Source organism: Glycine soja, chromosome 6, assembly GCF_004193775.1.
Source record: "Glycine soja cultivar W05 chromosome 6, ASM419377v2, whole genome shotgun sequence".
In the NCBI taxonomy this organism is placed as follows: domain Eukaryota; kingdom Viridiplantae; phylum Streptophyta; class Magnoliopsida; order Fabales; family Fabaceae; genus Glycine; species Glycine soja.
Genome location: NC_041007.1, coordinates 1,788,815 through 1,812,580, shown reverse-complemented (window position 1 = coordinate 1,812,580; position 23,766 = coordinate 1,788,815). Strand labels below are relative to the sequence as shown.

Here is a 23,766-nt window from a genome sequence, read left to right as displayed (position 1 = left end):
ATTTTAGATTTAACTCTCCCCTAAAATAGAACCAATCATAAATGTGTTTAATGGAGAGGTAGGAAACAAAGATAGTGATGTTGAAGCATAGACAAAATATAGAATGAGCATAAGATAATAAAGTGAATATATTCAAACTAAGCATACAAGTTTTATAATGTGCCTCTCTTTGAGTGAGAGTAAGTGGACGAAAAAAAGATAAAATATATATGCATATATATATATATGAATAAAATGAAAATATTAATTAATTGATTTAAGAGAAACAAGAAAGATATAATGAAAATAGGAAAGAGAAAAGTAATAATAATAATGAATAAAAAATTTATGAAAAATCCGGAGAAGCAACATAAAAAATCAAAGAAATCTTTATGGTATGCAAGTTAAACAATTTCTTGCTAATAAAAAATAACAACCAGTTATGTCCATTGATTAAAAATCTGAATAGCATTGTAAAATCAAAGTGGGAGGAAAAAAATAGAAAGGAAAGAAAGGACGATAAACAGTATTTTCTCATATTTGATTTAAGAGAAAATAAAAGAAAAGGAAAGTTAACATTCATTTCAATTTTAATTTTAAACCTTTTCTTCATCCTTGATTTTCCTTTCATCCAACCAAACAAATCAGGAATGTTTGAACTCTTTTATCCCAATCAGCATGAATGCCGAGAAAAATTGCCCGAAGCTCTACATAAATAACAAAACAACACCCAACAATGGGATAATAAATTTTCCCGCCCCATTTGCATATCTACTCCATAGCTGCTAACATAATTTTTCATGTTATTTCTCGTCACTTAAGGGTAAAAATTTATCTTGTCGAGATATGTGGCTTATTAACTTTTTGTCTCCTCGCTATTACATCTCAATTTTCTACTCTATCTTTCAGTATCTCCTATTTTCATCCTCGTATCTTTCATGATATTAACTTTATCCTTACAATTCAGTAGGAAATTATTGGTTCTTTTAAAACATCTCCCACTAAAATTACTCTTTAGAGTTTAGATCAAACAAATTAAAAACATGTTCATTATATTAAAATTATTTTTGATTTTCTAACGTGATCCGTTATTATTATTTTTCCAATTATGATATATGCATAAAGTATTTTAAAATGATTTTAAGTTTTACACACTAAATTTTTAACAGTCCATCTAAAGATGATATAAAACAATTGCAGAATTTTTCAATATATTTTAATTAAATTCGTTAAAAACAAAAGCACAATTAAAAATAGTAATTCATGACTTAACACTTTTAAACAAAAACAAATAAAAAAAATGAATTTTTTACGGATTTAAAAATATTTTAATAAAAAGAAAGACATAATATTTAGCAAAGAACGTCATAAAAGGGGGCCCATTTGAGCCCATTTCTTCAGGACCATGAGTCCATGACATGGGAGTGAAGGTATGTAATGCGAATTTGCGAGGAAACAAAACTTTTCATACACTTGCATGCTTAGCAATTGGAAGTATAGAATAATCAACTATTGTCTAACCGGCCAAATTCCAAACAATTCAAAAGCAGAACATATAGACGAAATTGGCAAAATGTAAAAAAACAGAGATAAATGGGAATGAAATAGAGTTCATATGGCAGTAGATACACGAATAGCAGCAAATGTAAATCAGTGATGGTATAGATCGGTGCCAGTAGTTATCATCACGCCATTGGTAATTACCATCAGAGCATTGCCCAAGATTGATCCAGCTACTATTCAACATACTGCTCCTCACCTTCATCCTCGTATTCATCATCCTCCTCTGCGGTTGCATCCTGGTACTGCTGGTACTCTGCTACCAAATCATTCATATTACTCTCTGCCTCAGTGAACTCCATCTCGTCCATACCCTCCCCAGTGTACCAATGCAAGAAGGCTTTGCGCCGGTACATAGCAGTGAACTGCTCACTGACCCTCCTAAACATCTCTTGAATTGATGTCGAGTTCCCAATAAAGGTGGATGACATCTTCAAATTCCTGGGTGGAATATCACACACACTGGACTTCACATTGTTGGGAATCCATTCAACAAAGTATGATGAGTTCTTGTTCTGCACATTGATCATTTGTTCATCAACCTCTTTGGTGCTCATCTTTCCCCTGAACATAGCAGATGCAGTCAAGTATCGGCCGTGTCGGGGATCAGCAGCACACATCATATTTTTGGCATCCCACATTTGTTGAGTCAGCTCTGGGACAGTAAGGGAGACATATTGCTGAGACCCACGAGAAGTGAGAGGTGCAAACCCCACCATAAAGAAGTGAAGACGGGGAAATGGAATCAGATTGACAGCCAGCTTCCTGAGGTCAGAGTTCAGTTGTCCAGGAAACCTCAGACAACAGGTAACCCCACTCATGGTCGCAGAAATCAGATGGTTGAGATCACCAACTACAATAAATCCACGAGGAGAGAAATCAACAGATGTTATTACCCATATATGCCTAATCTGGGAGCAATTGTGTACAACAGAGGATAATACTTACAGCTAGGGGTGCTGAGTTTCAATGTCCTAAAGCAAATGTCATAAAGTGCTTCATTGTCAAGAACCATGCATTCATCTGCATTTTCAACCAGTTGGTGTACAGACAAAGTGGCATTGTATGGCTCCACAACTGTGTCAGAAACTTTTGGAGATGGGAAAACAGAGAAAGTGAGCATCATTCTGTCTGGGTATTCCTCCCTAATTTTTGATATCAACAGTGTTCCCATGCCAGAACCTGTGCCTCCTCCAAGAGAGTGGCAAACTTGAAAACCTGTGGGAATTAAATTAAACTTTCAGATTTCAGAATAAAAGAGGACAAAAACAGCAAGTCATCTAACGTTAGTGTAACCTTGAGATAATTATTTACTATCAATATTCCACATGGAAGCATCTCAATTAAATTAATAATCTCATAGAACCCACATTACAAGACCGCTAAATTTGGCTTCTATTGAGTTATATACCACAACTCAATAGAAGCCAAATTAAGCGGTCTCTGGAAACTATGTAGTGCTGTGTGGCTCCTAGATCACTATTACAAGCACTGTCTAAGTAATAACTTATGTCTTATAGTTGAGCAAAATTAAACAAAACTTTTCATGAATCTGCATTGCTTTAGTATGCAGGTATTTTCCAATTCAATATTTGAATTCAGATGCAGGGGTTAAACTAATATACTGCAGCGACTTGCCCCTGTAACTAAAGATCCAAGTTGGCTACATACTTTCATTTATTTAGTACACTGTTTTGAGAATCAGCAATAAAAAACCCAAAATAATATATTTATACATCAAAATAACAATTTCAAACTTTGCTTATTTGAGAAAGTAAAAATAGGAAGAGAGTATCAATGTTGGATTATTATTATAATTTTAAAACAATAGTCAAATATCATTACCCCAAAACGTTAGTAGGAAAATAAACAGATTTTATGTAGTTTTACTTAATTAATTCAGCACTATAAAAGATAAGGTGGTCCCTGCCTGTCGTCACTCTAGACAACAGGGGCCATATTTAACAGCTCAGCCCTGTCATTTTCTCCCTAAAAACAAGCAATCCGGTTGCATAATGTCAACAAGAAAAAAATGAAAAAAAAAAGTAAAAATAATTGAGAATTGAGACAGCAATTATTGCAGCAGAAAGATGACACAAAGAAAATCCCGATTCCTGATACAGTGATACTACTCCAGATCTACTATTATTCGTTGACTTATTATATTATAGATCTACAGATAAAAAAAAAAGAATGAACATATCAATTAAGGAGCGTTGATGTGGCACTATTTTTCCCCTTTCCTTTGCATATCATCAGTAACCTATCAGGAGGGAAACATTTATCAATTATTTCTCAAATTCAATGTATAGAGTACACTAATCAAGATAACGATAGACGGAAATGGATTCAGTGCAGTCCGATATCAAACATTCACACCGCCAGTGCTTTAAACCGTTGGATGAAGATTGGACGGCTCAGATTTTAAATGCATGTTTCAAATCTGATTTATAGAGATAAATCATGAATCGTCCAATCTTCATCCAACAGATGACAGCGTGAATTTATGTTTATACCAACTGCAAGCAATTAAAAGTGTTGCATCCAACAGAGCCAAAAACTAACAACAATTTGCTTTAAGTATGTTGAGTTAGAACATGTACATTGGATCTCTCCTAGAAGCAAATATATAATCAATTTCAGTGTTCTCATTCTACCATTTGGATTTAATTAGAATGCAGAATCTTATGCTCTGTTTATCATTAACCTCTAAATCCGTGATCCAGATCTATGTCACTATCATCCATGCGACCGACAGAAACTTGCAGATCTATAACCGTCTATTATAATGCTAAATAAATCACCGTTTGAACAATCGAATTCATTGAAATCAACGACATTCAGAAAACAGAGAGAAACATCAACATTGAAATGAAAATGAAACAGATATGCAGATTCATCGTGGCTCAAACATTACGGCATTTGAAAGTAGAAGGACAAAAAAAACCAATAAACTCGCTCGCATTGAGCGAAGCTAAATGCGGATATCTAAATGTGGAAATGTGCATTTATATACCTTGCAGGCAATCGCAGTTTTCAGCCTCTTTGCGAACGACATCGAGAACGGAGTCGATCAGCTCGGCGCCTTCGGTGTAATGACCTTTGGCCCAATTGTTACCGGCGCCGGACTGGCCGAAGACGAAGTTGTCAGGGCGGAAGATCTTGCCGTAGGGGCCAGATCTGATGCTGTCCATGGTTCCAGGTTCGAGATCCATAAGCACGGCTCTCGGAACGTACCTTCCGCCAGAGGCCTCATTGTAATAGACATTGATCCTCTCGAGTTGGATGCCGCTGTTGCCTTCGTCGTTGTACTTTCCGGTAGGATCGATGCCGTGCTCGTCGCATATCACCTCCCAGAACTTGGAACCGATTTGGTTACCGCATTGGCCTCCCTGAACGTGCAGGATCTCTCTCATGGTTGAAGGAGGAAGAAGAAGAAGAAGACGAGAGAGATTTAGGGTTTGTTTGGCGTTGGCGGTGGGAGTGGGGGGAGGGAAATGAAATGAAATACGATGATGCGTTGAGGAGAGTGGAGTGATTTATGGAAGAAAATAGAGAGGGAGGGATATTCGGAGGTTAGGATGGTAATAATGGAGGGCGGGATATTTTGTTTTCGAGTGCGGTGTCCTGTGCCGTTCATTCTTCAAGGGTGATAGCCATGTTACCGCTACCAACCACCAGCGCATAACTTCGCTCACGTTATCTCTCAGATCCCACTTTTCTCAACCTCCATTTACATTATTGCCCATTGCATCATTGCCTTCCCTATATTCGGTACATTTCAGATCAGATCAAATGCAGTCATTTGCATATACCCAATCATAATTTTTCTTCTTCTAATCTCTGCCATATGCTTATTTTTTATGTTTTTTTTTTAAATTTTATTTTATATATATATTGCTGGTTTTGTCATTATTTATGGATGACACGACAACTCTTAATTGAAAAATTAGTTTAACATTTATTAACTAAGTGATACACACGAAATTTTACCTCTATTAAACTTTTATCAACAATAAAGAATTAAATAGTGTGTTTAAAATAATGGTTTAGAAAATATGTTGCTAAAGTTTCTATTTTATAGGAAATATCTTCTCAACTTTCTACATGTATATCTATTTTAATTTTAATTTCAGTTAAGTATATATATATATATGTATATACATATATGATATTTTTTAGTTTCAATTTTTTGAGCTTAAATGCCCTTTTTGTCTCCAAATACCGCCTTTGTGTACGTTTTGCTCTCCAAATTTCAATTAAGTGAATTTGATTTTCTCGTCAATCTTTTGTTAAAAAAGAAACGTAAACCTTTTATGTTTCATGATACTTCAGACTCAAATTCAATATTTGGCGTTTCATTCCATGAACAGGAGACGTTAGTCAATGCAAAAATACTTTTTTTTTATGAATTTAATAAAAATACCCCTATTTTTATATATTAGTTTAGGGAGAGGTCTACGTTTTTTTTACAGCAAGGGAGAGGTATAAGTTGAGAAGGGATAAAATAATGGGGGAAGAGATATAATATATAGGGAAGAATTGAATCGACACACTTGCAATTTACACTTAATAACTTAATTAATTAAACTGATTCGAGGGAATAAAATTTCCTAAAATTTGTTAAACATTCCATAGATTTCCTTATATTCTATGCATTTTATATTTTATTTCAGTGAAAAATTGAAAGGATTAAATATTTCGATTGAAAATATCAATCAAATATTAAAGTAGTACTACAAGAGAATAAAGAAATAAATAATATCATACCTTTAAACTTTTAAGATACAACGATTCGCTAAATCATCACACATGGTCTCTTTAATGAATCAGGAAGTCATGAAACTAAATACTGTATTTGTTTGTTTTTTTTTTCTTTCCAGAAACTAAATCCGGTCAACGAAGACTAATAGTCTAATGTATATATACAAATTAAATTAATAATCAGCAAATATAGGAGGAGTATTATGTTTTTGAATATCTAAAAATGTGTAATACAGAATTAAGGGGGTTGATACGAATGTTAATTAGGGTAGTTTGGTCCACATAGTGGGCGCGACTTGGATTTGCTGTGTTTTCACGTTTTATTGTTTGATAATTGATACATTACATTACACAGTACTACACGACAGACGAGGATAGTCGTCATTGGCATTCATTGTTGGGGTGCCACGTCGCTCCCTTTTCCCTAGAGTCAAACACTCCATTTCGTTCCAAATCCCAACAAGCATTCTATTTGCGCGTTTTTTTTCTTTCTCTTTTCATTAACTGCTTACTTTTACTATTTTATTCGTTCAACCATATGAAATCAATGAATGTATGTCACCAACAACATGTCATGTCCATCTCTCATGTTTTTGGTCAAACCCCGGAGTCGTAAATTCTCGGCGACTTTTCCCTTTTTATACCTCCTTACCATTCCCATGCCCTTCTTTTCTAATCTCAATTTCCTTCTTCATTTCAAACACTCTCTGTAAATAGGTACGCTCCGATTCGGAAACTTGGAATCATTCTGTATTTATTTTCATTCGTAGAAGCATCGTAGTTTGTTTGTTGAGCTTGAAAGTTGAAACTCTTTATTTATTTTTTGTGCAGGTGTTGCTGGGTTCTTAATTGCTGTGTTGTGTTGCATTTTTTATTTTTTCTGGTGATTGGAAACATTTTTTTTTTTTTGAGGAAGATAATAATGGGAGCGGTTTGTTCGGCTGGTATGGTGGAGAAAAATGGTGAACTTGGAGGGAAGAGTTTGGGGTTTTCTGGGAAGCTTAAGAAGGAAAATAGCTTTGTGAATCGGAGAGAAGCTTTTTCAGATTCAAGGTCTAATAGTGGTCATGATAGAAAGAAAAAGAAGCATGATACTGGGTTTTCCCGTGAACTTGGTCTATCGATTCCTTCACCTGGGGGAAAACAGGTGTGTTTTCACTCTGCTTGCATTGTTTGCATGTTTTTATTTGGATAGTTGAAAAGGTTGACAAAATGCATATCTTCAAGATTGTTTCTGTGGAAATTGATAGGTTGGAGTCAGGGATTTCGTGCTATACTAGAATTGGTTGTTGGGGGAAATTTACATTGATGCCTGCAATGTCTGAATGGACAATTATGAATAATTTAATATATTAATGACATTTCATAATTATGTTAGGGAATTTCTGAATTGGAATTTTAATGGTTCATGATTGATGTCTCTTTTTTTCATAGGTGAACCAGAGGGGTTCTTTTCTGGGAAAAGCAGGTGAGAGAGCAGTGGAAGTTCTGGACACAATTGGAAGTGGCATGCCAAAGTTAAACACTAATACTGGGTTTGTCTCTGGCACAACTTTTAGAGGGAATAAGATATCAATACTGGCATTCGAAGTAGCTAATACAATAACCAAAGGAGCAATTTTGTTTCAATCACTTGCTGAAGAAAACATTCAGTTCCTTAAAAATGAGGTTTTACAATCGGAGGGGGTTCAGCTATTGGTATCGAATGATGTGGAGAAGTTAATAACTCTTGCTGAGGCTGACAAAAGGTTCTAGCTTGTTCAATGAATAGTATGCTTGTTGTCATTGCTATGAATTTCCTTTATGTTTTTTATCCTGATTTTTGGGGGGCAATTTGTAGGGAAGAACTCAATGTCTTCTCAAGGGAAGTAATTAGGTTTGGAAATATGTGTAAAGATCCACAGTGGCACAACCTAGACAGATATTTCTCAAGGTGAGTTTCCATGTACATTGCTTATGACAAGATTATGCTAACTTATCATAATTGAATTAGTTGATTACAATCACAAGCATTTAACATTATAATCTGTCCAAAAAATATCAGATTAGACTTTGATGTCCTGGATGACAAACGATATCAGGAAGATGCAGAAAAGACGATGCAGGAGTTTACCAGCCTAGTTCGGAATACTGCTGTAAGCTCATTGTCATTTCAAATAAAGTTCTGCATATTTTTTAATCTCCTTAGTGAACAGGTGACTGAGTAAAGTTGTTGTCATCTTTCTGGTTTCTTGAATATATGCTGCATGATTTTGATTCATGGATCTTCGGTATTACCTATATGCAGTTTTTAGGCATACTGACAGGTGTATTTATATTGGTTCATATTATTTTTGTTATTATGTTTCCTACTTCTGATACGCTTTCTAAGTTCTTTATTGGTTAAAATCAGGTTTTCCAATTGAAATTTTTTAGCAGTTCCTTTTTTAATGACTGATTTTCTCCTTTTATGTAGGAATTATACCATGAGTTAAATGCTTATGAACGTTTTGAACAAGATTATCTGCAAAAGATTAAGGAAATGGAGTCCTTAAATCTTCCTCTAAAAGGTTAGCAACAATCATATAGTTTTCCCGAATGTTTTTCCAAATAATATTTGGAATTGTAATGACGATTTAGTTTTTTTTTCCCCCTTGATTTGCTAAGTTTGGTATATTATCTAAGTATTTGAGATGGAGTATATAATAATCTCACAAACAAAAAATTATTGGTTTATAATATTTGTTACCCATTGTTATGGGCAACAAACTCATTTTTCAGCTGAAATATATTCTCACTATTGGTGGCCTTAAAAGTAGTTTCGGTTGACTTGTTTTGATTTCAGTATAATGTACATACTATCAGCTGGATTGCAAATTTAATTCTGCCAAAATTAACTAATGATTGACAGCTACATTCTCTTTACAATTGTAGGGGAGAGTATCACAATGTTTCAAAGTGAGCTAAAGCACCAAAGAAAGCTTGTGAGGAGCTTGAAAAAGAAGTCTCTTTGGTCCAGAACTTTGGAAGAGGTATATTATTATGAATGAATAAATCTTAATTTGCATCGGTTATTGTTGAATTCAGTATTTCCTCATGTTTCCTTCTTTTAAGTGTAGAAGTGAATGTTTTATAGCTGCAAATTTACAACAATGGACTTATTTTCTTGAAATTGAATTTGCTTGGTGCAGATAGTTGAAAAGCTTGTAGATATTGTTACCTATATACATCAAGCAATTTATGAGTTCGTTGGAAATCATGGTATGAGATTGTATCCCTTATGAATCAAAAACCAATGCTGTACATAATATAGCTGTAGCATATGCAACTCTTCATGCACTAGGAGTCCAGGAATTAACTTAGGGTTGGAAGTCTGAACTTGTTCTTTTAATCCTGAGCCTACTCTTTTTATTGAAAAAAAATAATCAAATCACATGCCTTCTAACTGTATGACATGATTCTCTGTAAAGCAAGCAGACTGCATAATATTTTTTTCAATCTTTTCCATGCTCTTGTTTTCTATGCAATTGTAACTTGAAATAGCCAGCTGCATTTCTCTGTGGTTGAGTTGAAATTAGAGACATCATATGCATATTTACAAGGAAAATATACCCTTGAGATCAAACACGTCATATGCTCTTTTGCAAAATTTATCGCCAAAGCTAATTTTGGAAACATGGTATATATATACCTTGCAACAAAAAGTTATGTGACTCTAATCAGTTGAATGAGATTTCAACCGTTCTGCCCCTAAATCATATTTTTTTGCTTGGATTAGCTTATTGAGTAGCATTTGAGAAAACTGCAAGACAATTGATTGAATTCCTTAATTATTTATGTTTGTGTTCAAGTCGTGTATTGACTTGTATGAAAATCTACTTTTTGTGTGCTATTTGTCATGTAGATCTTGTTGGCAGGTCATAAGAACTTGTGAAATTGTGGATTCATGGCAGGTACAGCTGCAACCAAGCACAGTGAGGGTTCTGAAAGACTAGGAGAAGCTGGTCTTGCACTGCACTATGCTAACATCATCAATCAGATAAATATGGTTGTATGTATCATGATGATAAATTTTTAATGACCTTGCCTATAGATGTTTTTGATAAAAATAATGTTTGCTTACATCAGGCATCTCGCCCAACTGCTCTTCCTCCAAACACCAGAGACACATTGTATCATGGTTTGCCCAACAATATTAAGGCTGCTCTTCCATCCCAGTTGCAAACCATTGGTGACATGAAAGAGGTACACCCTCGCTCCACCAGATATCCATTGCATTCCATTTTCTAGTCCTAGTTATGTGTCATTTTTTTGGGGGCTTACTCACACCCACTTCATGAAGATAGGGTTTTATTTCGTTTTGAATTATGTTAAATGACATAGCAATTTTCTGTAGCTCTCCATCACTCGGATCAAAGCTGAAATGGATAAGATTCTTCAGTGGCTTGCACCACTTGCTACAAATACAGTCAAGTAAGATATGTAATATATTTGTTTGAAAATTTTGCTTATACTTGCTCTTTTTTCACTCTCTCCTTGCTGGTCTTATTTCCTTTAACTGCAATTGCTTATGCATTTGTTTTCTCTATTGATATTCATGACAGAGCACATCAAGGTTTCGGATGGGTTGGTGAATGGGCAAACGCAAGGTTAGTTGTAAACATGGAGTATTATTCTCTTAGCATATACTAATTGTGTTTACACGTGCAGTTGGAAGGAAACCTAATGATAACTTTTGTTCTAATATTGCAGTAATGACTTTGGTGATAACACCTCCAAAGAAAGTAACCTGATTCGCCTGGAGACACTTTATTACGCTGATAAGAGGAAGATAGATGTTTACATCATTGAATTGTTGGCATGGCTTCACCATTTGATTAGCTCTGTAAAATCTAGACAGAATACCTTGAGACCAATGCCTACAACACGGTCTCCTCCAAAAGGACTCGAACTTCAGTCTAAGATGCGACAGTTTTTAATTCTATCTGTGGATAGTAGCAACAAGCCGTTGGGAACTCAAATTTCTCATGAGGATAGGAGACTATTGGAGGAGGTTATTGCAAGGAGAAAGAGTCCAGGACTTAGCAAAAGTGAGGATCTTGGTTTGGCCAAGAAAAGACACGTCAAAGATTTGCAAGTGACCAAAAGTGCTGGGAGTTCACCTGCCAAGGAATTCTTCGGTACAAGACAAGTCTTTAACCACCAAAACTATAACGTTTTGGATATTATGGATGGGTTGGGTTACTGAAATCTTCATCTACACTCAATTGTGGTTCTCACTTGTCACCTCTCAGCTCTGTTTTTCTGCTAGAATTCTTACTAGCCCAGTCTTTCTTAAGGATAATATTCAACATTCATTTCTATACATAGCTCTAGTTATGTATATATCTATATAAACGACTAACGCCAGATTCTTTTAACTTTATAAATTAATTTTGTACAGGGGATGAAGGAAATAGTTGAATTCCATTTCTATACATTGCTCTATTTTTGTTGTAACCTGCTGCTGTTTTTTTTTCTTTTATCTTTTTGGTGCTTCATGAATTTATCTCTTATACTCTGGGAATCTTCCCATTGCTCTTCAATCTAGGTTTTTTCTTTCATTCTATCCCTCTAATTGCAATGTAAGAAGATGTATTTCTCAGAAAAATACATGCGAAAATAAAAAAAAAGGCATCAAAACATTAAACACTAAATTTTATATTTCAAAATATGAGTAACATTTTATTAAAACTACGAGGATAATAAATGAATAATTTTCATTTTAAACCTATACTTGAGGTGCTATCATAGTAATCTTTAGAATCAGAAAAATGTGTTTGGGACAAACTAAAACTATTCATTTCAGCTGTTTTGTTTAGGAACATTTTCTGAAATGTAAGTTTTTTTTAAGAAAAAAAGTTGATTTTATGCATGTGTACATTTTTAGCTTATGCTTATTTTGTAACAGTTTTTCTTTTCTCTCAAACATGTTATCTCCAAATTACCCTCAATTTTTCCAGCAACTTTTTCTCTCTCGGTTTCATATGCGTCCTGAATTTGTAACTATAATAACCAAACATAGATGTTTTAAACTGAAAGACTAAAAGAACAAGTTGTTTTAAATTATAAGGATAAAAAGAATGATTAAACCAAAATTTATTTTCAACTTATTTTAATGAACTTTGCAGTCATCATACAATTTTAGCTCTCGTACAGTAAATAACTTAAATATGCAATTAAGTTTATTTAAAAGCGCCTAATATAATGGACTTTGGAGGACACAATAAACAAACTCACTAGTCGTGTTCGCGACGTAGAGCAACGCATTTCACAACATAATGGGCCTACAAATTTGGATCTATAGGTTTTAATAGTTGGACTTTGTGTCTTCTTAAGCACCTAAACAAAGGGATGTTGCTAGGTGCACCTATCATTAAAATAAAATTTTGAACTTACGTGTCTTTTTTGTGTCTTCTTTACTTGTGCACCTAGCATTAAAATAAAATTCTGAAAATATTTTTAAGTGTTTTCTGCTTTCTTTTAAGTAATTTTATATATATATAACTTATGGAGTGTTTTCTGCTTTCTTTTAAGTAACTTCTTTTATATATAACTTATGGATTTGTTAGTGCATAACTTTTATATAACTTACGAATTATGTAATTCATATAACTTATACGGATTAACTAATTCATAAGAGTTATATGGAATTTTAATTTTTTTAATTAAAAAAATGTTAAGTTTTTGAATTTTTTAAATTATAAATATGTTAATATGATTGTTAAAAAGAAACAATAACTATTTTAAAAAATAATATTTACAATTAAAAAAATTATTACTATTTAAAAACATAATTCAAAATAATCTATTTTTATTTTAAAAAATAAACAATAACTATTTACCAACAAAAAACAAAATAATATATTTTCAATTAAAAACAATTACTATTTAAAAACATAATTCAAAATAATATTTTTTATTTAAAAATTAAACAATAAGTATTTGCAAACAAAAAATAAAATAATATATTTGTAATTAAAAAAATACTATTTAAAAACAATTTAAAATAATATTTTTTTATTTAAAAATTAAACAATAACTATCTACAAACAAAAAACAAAATAATATATTTATATTTAATAAAAAAATAACTATTTAAAAAAAATCAAAATAATTTTTTATAAATAAAAAACATTTAGTTTTAAAAAAATTTAATTTATTGATAAATTAAAAAAACATATGGATTAACTAATCCGTATGAGTTATACAGTTGAGTTAATTCGTATAACTCATACAGATTAGGTAATCCATATGTGTTACGTGGATACCAAACATGATTCTAAACCAGAAAAAAAAACCTTACCTTGACGACAAAAAAGCACGAGAGTGGTGTAAACAGCCTGAACGGAACCAATGGAGGCTAACGGCGACGCGGCAACGATAACGCAGAGACAAAGGAGGAAGAAGCTGTGTTGCAGCAGAAGCATGTACCGAATGCATGAAGGAGATGAGAGGGAGAGGATTTTTAAAATTTAAGTGAAAGACATTTTTATTTCACTTAAATTGTTGGGTGCACAAAAAATAATATTGGCTGCACCTAGCAACAGCCCAAGCAAAGCTGAAGAAGGTATTGGATTGCCGGTGCACACGATATCTCATTTCTTTCATATTAAATGTACATTATCTATAGAACTTAGTTTGCTTGGTAACAAGTAGCGGAGCTATAGAGAAATCAAATCGTAAATCTCTGTGTGTGAAAATTAAATTTCGACCAGCTATGTCGTCCATATGTAAGTTAAGTTGGATAATTTATCTACAATATTTTATTGTATCGTATGTCATATATTATTGATGGCATTTTTCATACCATATAGCCATCCTTTAATTAAGAATAACTTTTACCAATAATCTTGCAATTTGTTTTGCCTAGCCAATCAACCACATTTGTACCCTAGCATGAGCCATGCTTGTAGGGCTGACAGCCAACGTTTATACAAGATATACGCAAGTGAGGAATTTGTCACGATTGCACACTACAAAAGCTTGCTGTTAGGAAATAGCAATCTTGATACAAATTAATATTAGCATAAATACCAACTTCAAATTGGCCTGCATGCTTTTTGCATCATCTTGATGTCATCCACAGTGTTGGAAGCAAGGGAAAGATTGGTGGTTGCTTAAACATTGTTATCACTTCAATCCCTCATGGTATGTTACAAACCAAATGTGGCCATTTTATTTGGATTATCCTAATGATGAACAAAAAAAAACTAGGCTATATGAGAAATTGAGAATCTATGACGAAAGCTTGAGCATAACTCGCTTATTTGCACATCACTCTCAGCTTGGGTTTCCAGCTCATTCTAATACTTCTTTTTTCATTTCTTTCAAGTCGGAAACCAGTTCCTGAAAACTTTGAACTTCATTAAGATTAAAGCTTTATTAACACTCATTAAAATAAACAAAAAGTAGTTATATAGAATTTTCTCTTTTTCTGCTCTTACTTACATAAAACTCAAATAATAAACAAAAAATTATTTGAATTTGAGTTTCACCCAATTCCATGTGTTTGGTTTGAGATTGTAGCAAATGCAGGATTATAGGACAAGATTAGTGTGCTGAGACTGTCAAAGAAGATCACGCGGGCTGCTGAGGAGGAATTGCAATTATGTCAGAAATTATTGGAGCCATGTTAATTCAGCATCAGTGTAGGTGTACTGAGCTATCTGAAGTGATTTATGTTTATATTTTTTTTAATCAAAAACAAATTTGTGGTAAATTTTATTATAAATTATCACTAACAAAGAAGTTACCAATTTTCACTTGGGTCAAATGTGCTGTTAGAATTTAGAAACAAACATGATTCTGAAAAACAACTAAACATGATTACTTTCTACAAAATGTCATTAAACACTAATATAGGTAAGTTAGGGGAACACAAAACGATCCCTCAAAGACTTCAGTTGGTATGATCTAGCTAGCATACCAAAATGCAACACCTATACTATTGAATTGATAGATACGAGTGTGGATCAACCTGAACTCACAGGGTGTTGATTGCTCTTAGTTGCCTTTGTGCTTTTTAACTTTATTGAAAGATTTAGTCTTCCATCACTAAGTTTCTTCACTACTATTCATAAGAAATATTAAAGATCACTAAGGTCTTCCATTTGAGCACAAATAGATTATATATATATTGATAGCAGAAATCAATCAGATCTTGAATGAGCTAAGGAGAGCTTTGTCACCAAAGTATCATCTACATAAACTAAGATGGTTGCAAATACTGACTCTAATGAAGAATGATGATTGGTACGAGACAAATCCAAAATAGTGTGTTGGCTATAGTTTCTCAAACATGAAACACATGACCTTACTTTGACATCATATTCATCATAGAAATATTCTTGCATATATGCCATGTTACAACGTATCTCCAAAGATGGAGCAAGGTATAAGATTGTCTAAGGGTCAGATGAAAAAAAAAATGTATGTAAGGAGGGAAAGTTAATATATATATATATATATATATATATATATATATATATATATATATATTATTTTGAGAAGGAAAATAAATCCCTTCACTTTACGGGCAACTTCAAACATAAGTCGCCCTCCTTTACTTCAATTCATAAGAAACATTATAACCAATAAATAAATAAAAATCATAACTCATAAGATATATTTTGCTGAGCCGGCAGTTTAATTTATACTGGAAATTAGAGTACATCTACGTTTTCAATATATGGAAGGCAAGCATGTAAAATGTCAGGTGAGCCTTTGAAATTATGAAAATCACATCAACTAGGTCATTATCTTTCTGAAAACAATAGCCATTAAAACATACGTACAGAAGTTCGTGGTGCTAATTGGATACTGAATATGATAAGATGAGGTCATTTTTTTTTGTCTTTAATTGGGAAGGACAATACAAATTGTTTCATATAGTTTATTTAATCTTTCTTTATGGTAATGATGTAATTTCATTAAAAGGTATATTACTTTGTGTAAAGCAAAAAAAGAGAGACGGGGCAAAATATATATAGAGTGGAGCGAGGGAGATAAAGTGCTTTGTGACGGAATTTATTTTGTCCATAGACTCCATATATAGCTCCGTCGGATCTCTTTTTATTCCCCTCTTTTTTCTTATTTTGTTCGTTTTTGTGTGTTTTTTCATCAAATAAAATCGATCAATTGATACGAAAATCTAATTCATGAGGATGTTGTAGTTTAGTAATATTCCCCCTACTCGCTGACAATTTTGGTATTCAAGGTGGTGGCTTCGAATTTTCGATGATCCATGTTTCAGACTTTCTTCCTCTCAACTTCCAAATTGAGTCTCTTAAATCTTAATGACCATTGGCTCTATGTGTGTGTGAACTTCCAACTTAAGGATTAATGATCATTGCCTGTGTCTGTGTTTCAGAATTTCTTGTTCTGCAAGGTGGATGGTTACATCAATATTTCAGACTTTCTTTCTCCCAAATTGTTTAAATCAGAAATGAAATAGTAGGAAATAAATAGATCTGATAGAAATAGGAGATGAACAAAGTAGAGAAGTTGTATTATTTGGATGAATAGGAAAAAAAATAGGTGGGATTTTATTTTTTTTACTTGTTTGGATATGTAAAAAAGGAGAATAGAAAAAATATATAAGTTATATTAAAAATATTTTATATTAATTAAAAATTATTTTTTATTTCATTATATTTTAACATCAAATTATTTAAGATTTTTAAAGAATCTGTTAAAGAAAAATATTTAATTTTTTAAGAAACTGAAACAAAAAAAAAGACATTATTTGCTTTCCATTTCACGTCATTTTGGGAGGTGTTATCTTATTCTCTCTCTCTCTCTTTTTTTTTTTCTATTCTCCTTTTTCTACTCATCCACAAAAAAATAACTATCCTCCTTATTTATCCTTTTATACATATAGTATAAATTTAACATTTCTATAACCAATGTTTAGTTATATTTAAAAATATATTATTTGTTAAGTACACAGAACTTAATGGGAATGGAAATAGTTTTTAAAACATTATCCTTCAAAATTAAGATCGACTTAACTTTACGATATAATCGGATGTTATTTATAATTTTCTTTTGAGTGGGTGTTATTCATAATTAAGATCACCTATTTGGGAATTAAGACGTCGTTTTTTTTTTGTTTTATCTTTCATAAATCTGAAATTGTTTTTTTTAATCTTTATTGTCATTTTTTTATAGAGTTATCTTTATTATCACGTGACACTCATTAATTGATTATATATTTAAGTGAAAGACAGGTAATTATTTTAAGTTGTCTCATTAGTGTGGGTGATACCATGTAAATACTTCAAATTCTTTATATTTCTTCTTAAAAAATGTAATAGATACACTAAATTTTTAAAGATGATTTTTCACGAGAAAAAAAAATAAAACAAATGGATTGTAAATTTTGAGGAAGTTATATACCTTTTTCACAACTTTTTCCTCTAAATTAAAGTTTGTTATTTTTCCCGAAAAATTTGTATTATTAAATGGAATGTTCATTACACAAAATTATTTGAAAAGTTAATAGGTAATTAGAAGTTGAAAGTTGACAACGAAAAGTTGAACAATTAACTTATTAAAATATAAATACTTAATAAAATTAACCAACAAAATAGTTGAAAAATATAAAAAAAAAATAACAACAAAAATAAATATATATATATTAAGAATAAAAGCGAAAAAAATATAAAATGCTATAAGCTATTATAAAAATAACCAATGTGATTCTATCTTTACTTTTTTTTTTATATACGCATATGCTTGTAAGGAATTTTTTTTTTACTTGTGACTACTTACTTTCTTTTGAGAGATGTGAATATACTTTCTGAATTGTCTTGTTTAATCAGATTTTCTTTTTATACATACAAGAGGTAACATTAAAACTCTTAACTATTTATTTAAAAGTCTTAAATCATTGACTAGTCGGATCAATTACTTGTTTTTTATTATGCAAAAATTATATTTGATTTATTTTTTATTTAATTGTCCCCGAATAAAAATAAGGTTAAATATTCTCATCCTAAATGGTCCAATAAAATTACATAAAATTTTGTAAATAAAAAATATAAAAAATGGATGTAATTTTATTAAATCACATAGAATGTGATTATTTAACCCCAATTTTAGTTGAAGTTAAGTAGGCAAATGCTTGATTTTTTTATCTTTTAAAAAACGATTTTTTAACATTGTTTACCGTAGATTTAATATCTTTTAGTATTTGATTATTTTTTTAATCACTAAAATTTTGTATAAACACTTACAGAAAAGTAATTAATGGTTAAAAATTATTTTGATGATTAAAAATATATCACTTTTTTTTACTACATATCTAATTTTTTTTATACATTATTCGACTCAAAAAGAGAATTAAATTATGTATTTGATGAATTAATTATAATTTAAAAAGAGAAGTGAAAATTTTCACTCCTTATACTATAGATATTCTCGGTAGAAAATTAAATTATATATTTGATAAATTAATTATAATTTAAATTTCATTTTGGATCTCTCAACTATTAAAATATTAAATTAAGTCTCTTAATTGTTAAAAACACAATATTCATATCCTTTAAGTCAATTTTGCTAAGCTGACAATTTTTTTACATAGGTTGCTACAAAAACCAATTTGAAAAATATAACATTTTACATAGATTTTATTGACAAAGGATGTCAAAATATGGATTTTCCTTAATTAAATTAACAAATATGACAAAAAAGTATATAATTGTTACATTTTTAATAATTGAGGGATCTAATTAAATTATAAATTATAAATGTAAAATTAAGCCTTTTATTTATTCATGTAGATGATTGCATCATCTGCCACGCCAGCAAATGAAAAAGAAAATATGGGGAAAATTCAAATAACTTGAAATCCCAGTTCAAATTCATCTCATGTTTCCCCAAAGCATCTGCTGGGAAATTTGCCTCCCCTGAATATATGGTGCCAAGAAATGCTATCCTTTGTTTTCCCTTGAGCCTTGGCACTGGCTTCTTTCCATCTTGGGTCCCCTGAACCGAAAAGCTGGGTAAAATCATTCGTATTTTGGCGGGGATGATATCACATTTTCGTAAATTTTTTGTCTTTTAATAATAATTCCTCCTTTTTTTTTGCAAAATTATTTCCCTATAAATAGTAAATACCCATCATCCCTCCTCAGTTCACAAATCCTTTGTCCTTAAACACAATAGAAGGATTTCGATAATCCTTTTATCTTTTCCATTCTTTATTTTTTGCAATATACCAACTTATCCTCGATTCGATTCTCTTAACATGGATCACTTAACACTAGCATTTCCATTTTTACTAACACTTCATCTATTAGCATCGGGTAATTAACTATTAACTATACTCATAATCAAAATCACAAGTAACTAGAAGCCGAATTTGAATCGTTAGTAATTAATTAATTAATTTTGGTGCAGGTGTATTAGCAACAACAACGTTCACACTGGTTAACAAATGCGACTACACAGTGTGGCCAGGCATTCTCTCAAACGCAGGAATCGCGACGCTTCCAACAACCGGTTTCGTTCTTCAAACCGCTGAGTCCAAAACCGTAACCGCTCCAACCTCTTGGGGCGGCCGTTTCTGGGGCCGCACTCTCTGCACCCAAGACTCCGCCGGAAAATTCTCCTGCATTACCGGCGATTGCGGCTCCGGCAAGCTCGAATGCGCCGGCAGCGGCGCCACGCCGCCGGCGACCTTGGCCGAGTTCACCCTCGACGGCGCCGGAGGCCTGGATTTCTTCGACGTGAGCCTCGTGGACGGTTACAACGTGGCGATGCTGGTGGCTCCCCAGGGTGGCTCCGGCGATAACTGCACGAGCACGGGGTGTGCTGGGGACCTGAACGGCGCGTGTCCTTCGGAGCTTAGGGTTACGAGCGAGGATGGGAAACAGAGCGTGGCGTGTAAGAGCGCGTGTGAGGCGTTCGGGTCACCGCAGTATTGCTGCAGCGGCGCGTATGGGTCACCCAACACTTGCAAGCCTTCGCCTTACTCGCAGATTTTCAAGAACGCTTGCCCACGCGCCTACAGCTACGCGTACGATGACAAGACCAGCACGTTTACGTGCGCTTCTGCTGCGGCTTACACCATCACTTTTTGTCCTTCTCCTAACAGTAATCCCAGGTAATTTTTACTTTTCACTTTAAAAGGGTAGTTTTGTCTTTGTAGCAAAATATGAACGTTGGGTAGGGTGCGGTGGGAACTGGGAACTGAGAACTGAGAACTGAGATTCACGCATTTTCTGCTATGATTTGTTTTTTTCATTTTACGTTACAAGTTACAACAACTTTTCACTTCGATAGCGACGGAATAACGGCGTTTTGTGTAGTTGTAAAGACAAGAACAGTACTACTAACTAAAATGAGAAGCCTTTTTTACTTAACAGTAGAATCACAAATAAATACAGTATTAACTATAATAATAAATATGAATAAGTAAGATTAAAATATACAAACTTAATCTTACTTATTATATTAGTTATTATAGTTAATACTTAATTTATACTTTTAATACATACACATAAAATTATAAAATTGTACTGTATTAAGTTAATCTTTACTGTCAAACAAAAGTTAATCTTTAAGAGGCTAAAATTAAAACAATACAGTTTTATATATTAAAGATTTATTCATACACACAAATGTATTTAAAAGCTAATTAAGTTGCAACTTGCAAGTAAGATATAATTGCAATAAACTAAATTGTTAATTTATTTAAATTTTAATAAAAAAAATATTTATTTATCGCGTCGTTTTGTTTGTATACGACTTTGACGTTTTCTTATAATAATTTCATTATATATGTACTTTCTTTTTGTTTTAAAACATCTTCATTCACACGGTAGGTCTTGCTTGAATATTTTTTTAATGCGAGGATAAAACCAACGGGTAGCCAATTAATTCTAACTCAAATAATTGAGAGTGAATAGAAAGTTTGAGCACACATTCTTCATTTAACGCAGGAAACTCTAAATCAAAAGAAAAAAGAAATTTGATTCTAAAAATTTGTGGCCCATTATTGTTGTCCATCCAAAATTAACGTTTTGTTGAAATTTTAGTTCATTTGTCTAGAGTCAAAGGTGTGCTTAATATTTCACCAGAAGTCCAGAACACAATCTATCGAATTTAACTATTTAGCTCTTGTATCTTTTATGAGATTTTTTAAAATATTTGTCGTAATCTTTATATAATTTTAAAATAATATAAATCAATGACAAATATAATAATATTACTTCAATTAATTAAATTTCTTAATCGTAGTAAAATGATTAATTAAAAGAGTCTATAGTGTTGTACGGCACATCCTACTTGAGAATTCCACATGGGGTCGCTGAGGCAGGGGAGGGGACCATATTTTGACGAAAGGCTAAGGAAAGTGGCTAAGATAACTATTATAATAGTTTTTTCTGCCATCGAGTCTCAATAAGTTGAATAATATTATTTACTGCACATGAGAGGTTCACTCATCTTTGGGCAAAACTCGCAAAATGAGGGCAGCTCTAGTATCTAGTTCATTCATAAACTAGTGCTTAGCAATGTTGGAATCACATGTTGATACGTCCAGAATTCGTTTCTTATTTTCATTTTATAATATCTTCTGGTTGGAAATAGTGTCCAATCACATACTAGTATTAATGTATTATTTTTCTCATTTCTTATGGTCGTTGTGGATCTGCAGTCAGAAATCATGGCAGGGGCAAAACCCTAAATCAGATAGTAGTGGCTCGGCTTCATCTTCTTCTGGGTCGCCACAAATTAACAACGGCACAATTGTGTATATAGGTAGCATGGATCCAAGTGAATTATGGTCCGCAGGTAGTACCCACGTGCGGGAATCTCAAACCATTGCGGGCTTTGTCAGTATCACCATCGCTGTTTGGCTCTTGTGCCACCTCTGTTAATTTGTTCTTAAAACAAACTATGCCCATGAACTATGTTTTTGTGCCTACAAACATGGTGGGACCCTATCCGCCACTTGTCTAATCTACTTTACTACGTAGGCATGCGTGTCATTTTAAATACATCATCCATCGATGGAACTCCACCACCTTACAATGCAACACAAGTGTTCTGTTTTTGTCCTGGAACCCCCAAAAGCACAATCCCATGTTAAAAGCTATGGCTATTGTGGCTCAATGGTGAAGAGTGAACATCCCCCAAAATTAATAAACAACATACTATATGGAGGAAAGGTGGTGGGGAAATTAAATGATTTCTTTCCAGCAGGAGAGTAACTTTCTTGCTTAGTTGAATAGGTATAGTATAGAATTCTTTGTGTTATGGGCGATGGGATTCATTTATTTGTTCGGAATAATAGACAACATAATGACCACAAGGACAAATGGATTCTTATTGAGGAGTACTTATTTTACTGCCTTCTATCTTCAATAAATCACTTTGCATTTTTTTCTCTTACACTGATAATCACTTTTTCGCTCTCTTTCCCTATGGAAAAATATGGCATTTTATATAAACTGTAAAGGAGTACAAACAAAAATAATATGAAGGACAACATAACATAAGGTCCTGTGTCTGGAATGCGTCTGGGTGATGGTAAATTACAAAAATGTGGTGTGCTTCTATCCACTGTTTTATTTGGCATTAAGCGGTGTAATCTAGCAATCGTTTAGAACCAAGCGTTTATTAATCTGAAATCTGAAAGGTAATTTGATTCTATGATCGAATTTTTGGATCATCCTTTCAGCGCCTTGTGGTTGGTGCTTCTTCTACATCTTATCCTCCATTTTATATTTCTACGTTATAGGTTTTAGGGACTACGAATTTTTATTTATTTATTGTTGATAATTTACACCGACCATCCAAGGGCAATGAAGAAAACCTCCGATTGGGTTCACAATAAAGACATATAGTAAGCGTTAAAAAATTTATATTATCCTTTATTATTGTAGTTAATTTGCTGCATCTTTTATTTTTTGCTTACTAAATTACAGCATCTTTATTCATGTTGTTTCTGCCCGCCTGCAGAATATACAAAAATAAAGTATAATTTTTAAATAATATTTAAATGATAAATAGTGAAAGTAAGATACTTCATATATTTATTAATAATAAAAGGTAAAAACATAAAACATTTTCTCAAATCAAGCAACATCTTGTCATTTTTAGTTTAAATTTTGTTTCAATTAAAAAACGTTTCCTCATAGTAAAGACGACATAATTCAAAACACTTAAGTGAACTAAAATGTCTAGCTTATCTTCTAAGAATTTCAGTGTGCCATTGTGATTGTACCAGTTGGATATTTATGGGTCAAGCTGTCGTATCGAAATATTCTCCATAACTTCGTATGTCTTGTGGATGCTCGGATTAGTCTTAATAGTATGAAGATCGGATTCAGATCTTGGACGAAGAAAGACCAGATAAATGAAGATTGAATAATGATCTGATCCAGGTGCATACAAATGTATCTTTAGTCTCTTGACATTTTAGTTAGTTTTCCA

General features: G+C 32.6%; 3 protein-coding genes across 4 annotated transcripts; 2 read left to right on the top strand and 1 right to left on the bottom strand.

Annotated features, from left to right (window-relative positions):
• Positions 1-1,423: 1,423 nt before the first annotated feature.
• Positions 1,424-5,243, bottom strand: LOC114414587 (tubulin beta chain). Its single transcript, XM_028378890.1, has 3 exons — positions 4,556-5,243; positions 2,488-2,757; positions 1,424-2,392 (listed from the first exon to the last, which is right to left on the bottom strand). Exons 1-3 carry the CDS (start codon positions 4,953-4,955, stop codon positions 1,716-1,718), a joined length of 1,347 nt encoding a protein of 448 aa, XP_028234691.1. The 5' UTR covers positions 4,956-5,243; the 3' UTR covers positions 1,424-1,715.
• Positions 5,244-6,816: 1,573 nt separating this feature from the next.
• On the top strand, positions 6,817-11,806 carry LOC114414586. Its single transcript, XM_028378889.1, has 13 exons — positions 6,817-7,020; positions 7,135-7,450; positions 7,738-8,051; positions 8,144-8,236; positions 8,348-8,438; positions 8,759-8,852; positions 9,217-9,314; positions 9,474-9,543; positions 10,236-10,333; positions 10,411-10,527; positions 10,679-10,755; positions 10,887-10,931; positions 11,035-11,806. Exons 2-13 carry the CDS (start codon positions 7,226-7,228, stop codon positions 11,528-11,530), a joined length of 1,818 nt encoding a protein of 605 aa, XP_028234690.1. The 5' UTR covers positions 6,817-7,020; positions 7,135-7,225; the 3' UTR covers positions 11,531-11,806.
• Positions 11,807-19,351: 7,545 nt separating this feature from the next.
• LOC114414585 (thaumatin-like protein 1b) lies at positions 19,352-23,744 on the top strand. 2 transcript variants are annotated; one of them, XM_028378888.1, is made up of 3 exons: positions 19,352-19,631; positions 19,726-20,431; positions 23,561-23,744. In XM_028378888.1, the coding sequence occupies exons 1-3, from the start codon at positions 19,574-19,576 to the stop codon at positions 23,604-23,606; spliced, it is 810 nt and encodes a 269-aa protein (XP_028234689.1). In that variant the 5' UTR covers positions 19,352-19,573; the 3' UTR covers positions 23,607-23,744. The 2 variants fall into 2 exon arrangements, with proteins under 2 accessions (XP_028234689.1, XP_028234688.1); XM_028378887.1 differs by lacking the exon at positions 23,561-23,744 and adding an exon at positions 21,986-22,722 and having other exon boundaries at positions 19,356-19,631.
• Positions 23,745-23,766: the final 22 nt, after the last annotated feature.

Excerpts from the sequence above, each read along its gene's own strand:
- LOC114414585 (XM_028378887.1), top strand. The coding sequence starts at position 19,574 with ATGGATCACTTAACACTAGCATTTCCATTTTTACTAACACTTCATCTA. Across the intron at positions 19,632-19,725 it reads ACTTCATCTATTAGCATCGG|GTGTATTAGCAACAACAACG; the intron begins GTAATTAACTAT and ends ATTTTGGTGCAG. Across the intron at positions 20,432-21,985 it reads TCTCCTAACAGTAATCCCAG|TCAGAAATCATGGCAGGGGC; the intron begins GTAATTTTTACT and ends GTGGATCTGCAG.
- LOC114414586 (XM_028378889.1), top strand. The coding sequence starts at position 7,226 with ATGGGAGCGGTTTGTTCGGCTGGTATGGTGGAGAAAAATGGTGAACTT. Across the intron at positions 7,451-7,737 it reads CTTCACCTGGGGGAAAACAG|GTGAACCAGAGGGGTTCTTT; the intron begins GTGTGTTTTCAC and ends TTTTTTTCATAG. Across the intron at positions 8,237-8,347 it reads CTAGACAGATATTTCTCAAG|ATTAGACTTTGATGTCCTGG; the intron begins GTGAGTTTCCAT and ends AAAAAATATCAG.
- LOC114414587 (XM_028378890.1), bottom strand. The coding sequence starts at position 4,955 with ATGAGAGAGATCCTGCACGTTCAGGGAGGCCAATGCGGTAACCAAATC. Across the intron at positions 2,758-4,555 it reads AAACTGCGATTGCCTGCAAG|GTTTTCAAGTTTGCCACTCT; the intron begins GTATATAAATGC and ends TAATTCCCACAG. Across the intron at positions 2,393-2,487 it reads GAAACTCAGCACCCCTAGCT|TTGGTGATCTCAACCATCTG; the intron begins GTAAGTATTATC and ends GATTTATTGTAG.